Here is a 10,913-nt window from a genome sequence, read left to right as displayed (position 1 = left end):
GCTACAGTAAAACGGAGAAAACAGGCAAGTAAAACTCAGCCATACCTTGTCTTGGATGGCAATCTTGTAAAAACATGTCATGGCAGAAATGTGGGGTTTTGTGATCTGCAAAGTAACCTGAAAAGCTGTCAGCACTCTGAGAGGTGGGGAAAGGGGTTGGTACAGTGAGGGAGTGGTGGTGAAGTCCCCAGGTGTGGATGACTTTTCTCTGTGCATCCTCTTGAGGTAAAGACATCAACACGGATTAGCTTGTTCTGGAGTGATAACAGGTGAGATGAAAGGACTGAGCAGAAGGATTTGGCAGTGCCTGTCTGAGGGGACAGGAATGGAAATGTATGTGGTAATGCAATAACTGGGATACATGGGAAACTGTTAGTCTGTGTTGAGGTGTGGATGAAGTGCAGCTGTTTCTGTGGTGCTGTGGTAGAGTAGCCCTAGCTCCTAGTTCCCATGGTATTGTGTTTGTATGTCGGGTTGTAGTGAGTTTGTGTCTGTTCTGTGGTGTCAGTACATTGTGCACTGGCCGTTGTATTCTGGTGTCTTCCGTTCCTTGTGCAGCACATTCCTTAATGAGACCAAAGGAACAAAGAATGGAATATAACAGATTATCAACTGTTGGTGTCCATTTTGTTGTAGTGTTGCTTTACAAAACAAAACAAAGCCACAGTTGTGCCACAGACTTCACCCTGCTGGTTGTATGATAGGGGACTGATTTCCACATACAAACGTACAGACTGCATCCTTCAGTGCAGTATCAGGTACCTGAACTGCATACACAAATATTACATGATACATTTAGAAGTATTATTCATTCACAATCCTAATAGATTGTACAATCTATTAGGCACTTAAGCAACCTTACCTCCCTGGTTTGAGCAGTGGAGATATCTGGTAGAAATGACATTATATCTTATTATAAACTATGAAGAGTTCTTGGGTTGCATTGGAAGGGAAAAGACGTGCAACTCTGCATTCATGCACTAGCTGCTTTTCAATTTAAATTTTCTTTAGGACTTAAAAAATGTATTGTCCTGAAGAGGCAAAGCAGTTGTGATGTGGTTTTGACTTAGCATGCATGGAATGCTGCATCTGCCTTTATGATATATTTAATTTCTTTTCAGTAATTCCAGCAGTTACCACATAATCTTAGCACCCAAGTTTCCTGAAATTTGGGGTTGCATGGGCTAATAGTTATTAAAAAAATCAGATGGGTTAATAATTTTGAATTCATAAAGGGAAGGAACAGATTTTTTTTAAATTATACATTAATAAACTGATACATTGGTTTTTGTTTACCGTGCTTCTAAAGAAGCCTGGTTCAGAATACAATAATGCAGAAATTCCTGATGAAAGTATTTTTTCCTTTATTGCATGACAAAGTTAAATTAACAATTTAAAAATGATTGTGCAAAACTGACAAATCCCATCACAAGCAGTTCTTCCAAAGTACTTGTGAGACCAAATGTTGGCTTTATGCACTAGAAAATGTCTGCAGACACATTACAGAGGCAGATGAAATTGATAAGGCAGATAATGTTGTTTATCACCTTATGTGTGCCTTTCAGAGGGATGGAAGTGTCTTTTCCTCAGGTACAAAACAGATATGCACAAGTCAATAAATGACTCAAGTAAAGAAGGACTGATAGGGGCCAGAAAATCTATGTAGGTCCATTTTTGGTTTTCATCAGAGTATGGTCCTGCAGGTGGTTTTTGGGACTCTTCCATTTGCCTCTGATTTCTCCCTAGAGGAGAGGTGAGGAGTGTCTGTTGCAGGGAGGAATACATATTAAATAACCAAAATGTTCCAGCAAGGGCTGTGTGGCCTGAACAGCAGCAGCTGCTGGCTTTGCTCTGGGCAGTGGGAGGAGTGCCTGGGGAGGAGGTGGGTGCTGGGGCTGATGCTGGCGAGGGAAATGGCAACACAGCCCATGAGAGCTGTCCCACGACCTTTGTTATGTCCTTGCAGCTGCTGAGGTTGGAGCATGCAGGACGTGGGCCAGCTGAGAAGTTGGGATTACACTTTGAAGCCTGAAACAATCCTGTCTTTGAGTACATGTTTGCTCTGGGAAGTAGGAGTTTGGTGCTGTGGTGTTTTCTGTGGTCACGCACATGAAGAGGATGGCATCCAGCCAAGCATCACTTCTGTACAGATAAATCAGTTTTAGCATCAAACTGACAGACACAAAGCGAAGGGCACAGAAAGTTCTGGTCAGAAATATAAGTTCCACAAGATTCATTACCAGAGTATAAATAATGAGATCTGACTCTGCCTTCTTGGGTCTTTATTTTTGAGTTAAGGAACTTTCAGAAGTAAAGTTGATGGGATGCCAAACTTAATGAGAACATAAAATTGAAAGTATTAAGATTAATACAGTATTGGACCTGAAATGGGGGGATACTTAATTATTTCAGTCAGATCTCAAGCTCACCCAGCTTATCACCGTGACATTTTCGTAGTAATTATTTTGAGCAGAAATCACAGAATGAAGTTGATTTGTGCAAAGATCTGTCTTGTATCTGAAGAAAGGGACCTTATGTATTCTAAGTTGGTTTAGTAATGGTGTCCCATTAACTGCCCTATCATAACTGTTGCAAATGAATAAATAATTAGGTTCAATATGCGTGCATTAGCTTCATCTTGCACAGAGATGTTGAAATCTCACTGATGTATTATGATGAAAAAATGCACTGCCAAATGCATAATCTGCAAACAGGAGTCTCAGCTATTGAAGTGCAAATCCAGAGCAGAGGCTTCAAGGAAATATCCAATATGTAACATCAGCATCCCAGCTTTAGTTTCCAGAAGAAGCCACACAGGAAATTCCCACACAGATTTAGGACATTGTTATTTATTTGCACACTGTGCTTTGTTTTTAACTATTGATAACCCTGAGTTGTGCAGATATCTGTCCTGCAGCTCTTTTTTCATTTTTTGTACACCTTGGAGACACATTTTCTGCTAAACCTATCCCTTTGTCCTGCTGATCAGCTCAGGGATTCCCATGTTTTACCTGTACAGAATGTATCGATACAGGAGCTTCAGGCTCAGCTTGAGCAGGAGACAAGACTTCACCGAGAGGAGCAAGAAAAGTTTACAGAAAGGATCATCCAGGTAAATACAAAACCCACCATGGGAGAGACGCATGACCATGATATGTGACATGAGCCTTGTTTGTCAGGACTGTGGGAGCTTGTGCCCTGATGGCTGTGCCTGTTTGACCTCATCTGAGTAAACGAAGAATCTGGAATCTGGGGAAATCTAAACTCAAGCCTATTTTACCACTGCAAATCTGGCTTCTCTGCTTGGTGGAGATGAATTTTGTCCTCCCCTCTGCAGCAGAAATCGTGGTAGAGACATAAAATACTGCATGGAGAATTCTGTCACCCTTCAGCTCTCCATGAGCTAGAGAAGGGTGTGTTTGATCCCTGGGAGCTCAGTTTGGCTCCATGCCTTATTCATACTTAAGAGGAGTTGTTATACACATATAGCTGAGAAACAAATCAGGACCTTCATTCTTGTATTTGTAAGTACTCAGTGCTTCCAATCTTCTTATTAATAGCTGGTGAATAAATAATTTTTTTTACATGAGCTTTCCCTGCTCTTTTGAAGGCTGGAACAAATTAGTCAATCATTTTGTGATCTCTAGCTCCTAGAGTGAAAAAAAATCTGTTGATAATTTCTGCAGGCTGTTTGGCTCTTAACTGAAGCTTCCTTTTTAAATTTACTTCATAGACTAAATTCAGCACAATTTTTGAATACTATAAAGAATTTTTCCTTGTGCCAACTAATCTCTTTATGCCCAAGTGATATCTCTCTGTTTTTTCATAACTAGCTTTAATTTTCAGTTGATCTCCACTGGAGCTTTTGAAGGCAACCAGTCAATTGATTTCCTTCCTAGTTGCCTTGGCTGTGAAAGCTTTTTGGCAGCTATGCCTGCCTCTTAAGGTTCTTTTCTTTTTGCAATTGTTATCCATTGAAAAAGCATACTACTCTATGAATCTACCTCCACTAGGGTCTTCTGCAAGAATTCATGACCACAGAGATTTGAAATATAACAGCTTGTCAAAACAATGAAAAATGCAACAACATTAAAGCTAGCTGTTCATGTTGATAGCCAGCAGAAATAGAAGAATAAAAAGCATCTTCTGGATCCTTCATTTTTTCCAGATTATGCCTATCCTGTTTATGATGTTCCCTTTTTATCACCTTCCAGGATTTCTGGTGGAAATTACTCAGATTTTTGATGTATTTAGCCATAACTTCATTTGGTGGAAGAATCGTCTTCAACATTAAATCTACTTTTTTCTTTCTGTAAAAATGAAATTTAAAATCAGCCCTTCTTTTACTATTTCATTTTTAGAGATGTTTAATGTCATCAAATGATATGTACTAGCAGTGTACCATCTCCATGAGTGTTATTAGGAGTTGTGTGTATGGTTTTTTGGGCCATTATGGCTAATTTTGTTCCAGACTACTTTTTAAGCTTCATTTCAAATTAGCAACTTCTGTAAATAATTTCAATTTAATTGCAAACTTTTAAAGGCACAGTAGCATAGATGCTAAAAAATTGAACTATGCAGGAGCACAATATTTAGATGGCAGGCAAGTCCTTAGTAAACTATCTCATATGGACTTGTAGCCTGTTTCAGAAGCATCTGAATGTTGCCATGAAAATCAAACATATATTTCTTAGCAGTATTTATTGCTAGGGAGTCCTAGTCCCTGAAATATTCTTTATTCTTATGTGAACATTGTTTGATGCAGGGTGTGTTCTGGTGGTTTGGATTGTTGTGGTCATAAGTGTACTGTGGCTTTCATAGATCTCATCTATGGAGCTGGTCAGGAAAAGGAGAGGCTGTTGTTCTGCAGAACAGAAAATAGAAACTGGCACCTGTCAACAGTGACTCTGTACTCATTTTCCATCTGCATTTTCTTCATTATGAAGAAGCCACAGCTTGGTTGAAGTGGAAGCACTTTCTCATCTATGCACAAATGAGATATTGTACAGCTAACTTGTACAAGTTCTGTTGGGTGCATGTCGTGCCATGGTTTGATTTTTATGTATTGAGGAAGAGTTCATGTTTTAAGAATGATGTTTCAGGTGGCCTTGCATTGAAATAGGTGTAATTATATGTGTCCTCTAAAGAATGAGCTTTTCTTGGTGATTTTAGTACTAAGGTTGAGATATGTCAAATGATGAGTTGCAATCTGTTCCTGTCTCTTCCGTTCCTGCTTGTGTCCCAGATATAGTCATGCCAGAATGAGAGACTCTTTACTGTGGTATCATTGAGATGCCTTCAAGTATGAACTGGTAGAAGATAGGGATCAGTGTTTGTATCTGAGGTATTGGATGTGTTTTCTTCAGAAGTGTTGCTCTTCTAGAGGCAGAGGGAGATGTAGCAACTGTGGGCAGATTGAATCTGTGGCTGTGGAGGGAAATTGCAAGGCAAATATTCCAGGTTGCCTGAAGGGCAGCTGTGGTCCTACCTTGTATGAATGGCTGCAAATGCATTTTGTAGGTGTGATATATCCAGCAGTGGGACTGGTGGCTGTGCTGGGAACCTGCTGCAGGGATACAACCAAGAGAGGGAGGAAAATATGAGTGGTGTAAAATGTTTAACCAGACTCAGAGCTCTTGTGCATCTTTGAAGTAAATATCCACTTCCACAGCAGGTTACTTTCATATGGTTATCCAAGCAAAGCTTATCATCTGCTATCCTCTCATTTCTCAGCAGCCATAACTGCTGAGGAACTTACTGAGCCAAACTCAATAGCTACTCACTACTGATGAAAATGAGAGATTTCAGTTTCTCACCCAATGAAGTACAAGTCCTGGAGACTGCCCCATGACACCATCCTGTTGACATGTTGCCTGTTATTCCATTAAAGCTGGAGGAGGAGCATATGCAGACCCTGCGCAGAAAAGACTTGGAAGTGCAGAGCTTGACTTTGCAGAACAAGCTGGAAGAGAAGACCTGGAGTCAAGAGAAAAATCTGCTGCAGCAGGAACTCAGGCATTTCAAGCAGGACACCTTTCTCCTGTATGTCAAACTGAAGTGGCTGCTGAAACACTGGCGGCAAGGCAAGCGAATGGAGGAGGAAGGGGAAGACACATTAGAGGTAACTGTCACACCTCAACAACCCAGATGAGTACTGGGATGTCCCTTCTTTAAGTGTAGACTTGAAATATGATGTGGCACCAGCAGCTTTCAAATTGCACATATCTTAAAGGGCATTCAAATTAAACATGAAAGCTTAAGCTGGTTTGTGCTGAAGTATATTCTGCATGGTATGTTACAGATCACCAATCTTTAAATTTAAACCCTTAGCACATCCTGAAAATCTCTTTCATAGTAAATGAAAATTAATTAGGTCTCAAAGATATGACTCCTGAGTAATTTTTTGAAAGCAAAAAGCACATTAGCAAGGTGAGGAAATCAAATCTGTTTAGATGGATCGAGTGCTGCTGTTTTTCTCATCCTGTGCATAGTGCGTTCCTTACAAAGCCTTCAGCAATACAGATGGAGGGAAGCTCTGTTTCTGTGTTGGCAGGAGAATTATGCAGCTTCATGTGGGAACTTACAGTGAATCATCCTAATTTGTTCCCCTTCTCCATACACACGTCTGTCGCCGTCAGCAGCAGTATACCAGTCGTCATCATGATGCTTTTCTAAGTAGGCTAAATCAAGATCAGGAATTTCAGAAGTACATAACAACCTGGAATCCCCAGGCTGACACATCTCAGCAGGGGTGTGGTTGCCAGCCAACATGCTCTGCGAAGGAAGTGTTGAGTTGCACACCCAGCATTACTATTTGCTTCTTAGCTAAAGGAAAAAAAAAGAGTGTTTTCCCATTCTGACATTTTATACTAAATTCTTGAGAACAATAGATTTGTTTTGCAGGTCCATACAATTCTGAAGCCCTTAGGTAAGCAACAAAGTAATTTTTTCTCTGTATTTCTGATCCTTTTGTACCTTGTGTTTTTGAAGGTTTTCTGCATTGGCAGTACAAGTAACCTTTCAGGTCTGGTCAGAGTATGCTTAAGTTGAATACTCCAGTGGTTTGTATCCTTAGATAAAGGGTGGATGAAGATCTTTAGATTCATCTGCTCTGGTAATATGAGTCAGAAACAAGAGATGAGTAGCTATTTAGAAGTAATTTGCCTCTACTTTACTTCAGCAGTTAATTTGTGTCTGTGTAAAATAGCTCATCTTCTAATACCAAAAAGCTTTCATTTCTTGACTGTTTGGATTTTTTGACTTGTTAATTTATTACCAGCCCATCTCTAGTCATTATTGGAGTCATGCTTTGCTTATGCTTTAGAGAAAATAAAGTGATAGATTTGGATACTTCCTAATCTCTATTACTTCATCACACAATACTCCAGTGTCTTGTAGAGCTCTTGATTAATGTGTGATGGATTATATTCATGATGTGACATTAGACCCATCTCAGCTGCATAAATCCCCCTGTGTTGCAGGCCTTCATAGTGTTGTGTTCACACATGCAGTGTGTGATATGAAACCCAAAGATCAGCTCTGTAGCCTGAGTTGAAGTCAGTATATGCTACCCCAGAGATGCAACCCCTTCCCTTAGTCCTTCAGTAATTTTCTGGCCCCAGGGGTAAATGGCAAAAGCCTGTTCCTGTGTTCCCTCTCATGTTCTAGATTGAGCACCCTGAGTCCCTCCCAGACTTTGGCATTCAGCCTGAGCAGAAGGCAAACGATGCAGAGCGAGAGGAGGAGGAAGAGGATGTTGTGTTTGCACTGGCAGATTTTCCCAGCATCCCACCACGGAGAGCACTGATCATGGACCACAGCTGCAGACTGCAGAATTACTGCAGCAGCAGAAGCAGGTACTGCACCATTTGTGTATCTTGTCCTGGGAATGGAAACTGTGGATTTTCTGAGAGAGTTCTGTGCTGCTGTGTTAAATCACCTAGAATCACACTTGTGTAAATACTTCTAGCTACATAGCAATTACAGTGGACTTCACCCATTATATTTATATTTAAATTTAATCATAAACCACGTGATTACTGTTCTTCTGTTGACAGATGCTATCAGTGAAAAATCCTATTTCCTTTTGTGGCTGTTTGCCCAGAAACATCTATTAGTATGTGATGGTTTGCAGAATTTACATGCTCCTCTTGTCTGAGCACATCTACTGTCAAGCTTTTAGCAAGAACATGTGATTTTATTTCCTTTAAATAATTTAAGAAACTAGCACATGTATTTAATGTTTCCCTTAGAGATGACGGGAAAACAATGTAAAAGTTGCTTCCTGTCACAGGGTTTGTTTTTAAAAGCCCCAAATCAATTCATGCTCACTTTTTCCCTGGCATCTCCTGTACCCTGACTGTGTGTCAGAGCACTGCCATATATCCTAACCTTTTCCTTGGTACATTAAATATACTAACTATCCTAACAATGCAAATGGAAAACATTTAAAGAAGACAGATTTGTTATTTTTTTAAAGTGAAAACCATTCATATGAGACCATCCTGTTACATGGATTTATTTGCAATCATAAAGAGAATGGAGCAAGAATTCCATGCGAAAAAACAAATTCAGGGGGAAAAAAGTCTTCTGTCTTTATACCTGATGTCCTTTCTTTATTCAGGACTTCGACCTGGGAGCCCACTCCCAGGTGACAGCTCTCAGGCAAATATGTATTCGCTGTGATCACAATACTTTGTGATCACTGCAGTGCCTGGGGATTGTGTCTCTTTGCGTCTGAGTTCTTCACCTTGAATTCCCCAAACTTTCATGATTATGGACAACCTGTTTGCTAACTGCCTATGTGTTGCAGTAGGCAACAGGAAGTCGCTATCCTATAAAAAGGATATTTTCTAGCTATTGTTTTCTGTGAAGTGTGCTACCAAGTTAGTATTCTATTGATTAGTTTGGCATTTGGAAAGATTCTACCTTGTTGGTCACCCAGACCCATCACTGTCTTCCTCTCAGCAAGCACTTCTCTGGTAAAAGGCAGTAAAAGGCCATGCAAGAGAAGACACCATTTGACTGCATTCCATCTATAGACTGATTTATTCTGGAATTAATAAAATAAATATATACCAAAATTCTGTACAAAGTCTGTAATGTACTAACTTTCCATAGAGAGCTCTTAAAATAACCAAAAATATTCAAATGAATTATGTGCTCTTTGAAATAATCATTGCTTAGGCAATTAATCTCAATTAACATGGCAGAAATGGGAAATAAATTTATTACAATTAATTTTTATATACATCACAACAGTTCCAGCTAATCTTGTCTGAAGAATTGATCCGTAGGAACTGCCCACACCTCGGTGCTCTCCATGATGATAAATAGGACATGATATCCAAATGAACTTGTCAAGATAAAACAGATCCCTTGCTTCCCAACCGGGAAAAAGTGTTATTTCAACATTGCAAGAATGAATGAGTTTGCTAAATATTTCTCATTTTAAGCTCTATTATTTGTTTTGCTTGTGCACGCTAGGGTATCTTCTCACAAGCACTGCTGTGCTGAAAAGCACACTGAGTTTTGAGGGGTTTTCTGCAGGTTCCTTAAGCCCACAGCTTAAGAAAAAACACTTGTTTACACTTGAAATTTGGAATACGTGGTGCAGCTGGAAGCCTCCAAAGTTTCCACCTGCCCAGGAGAACCCAAAGTTGATGGATCTGCCTGACAAGCTGCAAGATGAAATGCATCAGCACTTACTTCACATCAGGAATGAAACTTTTAGTCTAGGAGTGGCTGAGATAACTAGGTCAGAAAAAAGAAAGGGCTTATGGTAACCTGAGGTTACCCATATTTATTTTTAACAATTAATGTTAATATTTAATGACTTGTATTTTCAGACTGCGCTCTTGCTGCTGACTTTCTTACCCTGCCTGGAAAGTGGAATTGTTTTGAGAAAAATTATAAACCAGAGGCCTTAATATCAACATGAAATTTTTAATTTTATATTACTATGATTTGAGATACTTAGCTGGCTGGGAAGTACACCAGTATGTCTTGTCTGGGATTTTTATTTGGACAGTGTGTGGAGGGACATAGGAAAGGCAGATCAGAAAGGGGAGAAAAAAGGTGAGCTGATAAGAGGCATAGTCTGATAGGAAGTCTGAGAGGGGTGAGATCGTCTTTCCCTGCATGGCATTGTCCCTTGGCTGGTAACTGGGGGATACAGCAGAAAGTGTGAGGCAAGTTTAAAGCCAAGCTGGAAGTTTGATCGTGTTTAGGAGATAATCAAGCAAGTTGGGCTGGTGACACAGCAGAGGAGGGCTTGCTATAAATCAGTGTTTCTATGTGTGTGGTAAGAGACCAGGGAGAACAGCTTGTGGATAAAGGAAGAGCTTTGCTTCAGTTGAGTATTAGAGGTGGGATGCCTGTTAGGTGGTGTAAGGTAAGGGAATAAGGAGAAAAAAGTTGCACATATGTGGTCCAGTGGAAAAAGCATTAAAAGCAATACAGTAGTGCTGTTGCTGGAAGGGGTGTCAAAAAAATCCCCAATTAGATCTCTTTTTGCTCCTACAGTGTTTGCTTTCAAAGCTTAGCTAAGAGAAGAGCCCAAAGGAACAATCATTAAGGCCTGAATATACTAAAATGAGTTGCACCAGGATCCAGCTTATCCTTTGTCTAGGTCTGTGATTAGACAGAAAAAAATGCATGGTTCTCCTTAGCTACTTAGGCTTCTGACCTTGTGTTTTTAATTGACTGCTCTACTAAACTGCTTGTAATATCAGGCTGTGCCTAAAGTCTTTAGTGAAATTCCCAAGTGAAATTCTCAGAGAAAAATGAATTGTGATTGAAAGCAGAACTAAGCTGCAAACATCTGCACTTGTCCAAAACTTTTATAGAGCTGGATGCTCCTGTTTCTGTGGTTGATTCAACTTAGCAAATACTCCAATGTCCTGGGATTTAAT

The 10,913-nt window shown here is 39.9% G+C and overlaps 1 protein-coding gene across 1 annotated transcript in view; it reads left to right on the top strand.

Annotated features, from left to right (window-relative positions):
* The first annotated feature begins 1,982 nt into the window (after positions 1 to 1,982).
* LOC116996268 (microtubule cross-linking factor 1-like) overlaps positions 1,983 to 10,913 on the top strand; it is a 33,810-nt gene continuing 24,879 nt past the window's right edge. Inside the window, 5 exon segments of the mRNA XM_033059678.2 lie at positions 1,983 to 2,144; positions 2,903 to 3,112; positions 5,891 to 6,121; positions 7,669 to 7,783; positions 7,786 to 7,856. Of these exon segments, the coding sequence (XP_032915569.1) occupies positions 1,983 to 2,144; positions 2,903 to 3,112; positions 5,891 to 6,121; positions 7,669 to 7,783; positions 7,786 to 7,856 (789 nt within the window).

This window comes from Catharus ustulatus, chromosome 1, assembly GCF_009819885.2.
Source record: "Catharus ustulatus isolate bCatUst1 chromosome 1, bCatUst1.pri.v2, whole genome shotgun sequence".
Lineage (NCBI taxonomy): Eukaryota > Metazoa > Chordata > Aves > Passeriformes > Turdidae > Catharus > Catharus ustulatus.
The sequence above is the reverse complement of the archived record's forward strand: the minus strand, read 5'-3'. Positions and strand labels throughout refer to the sequence as shown.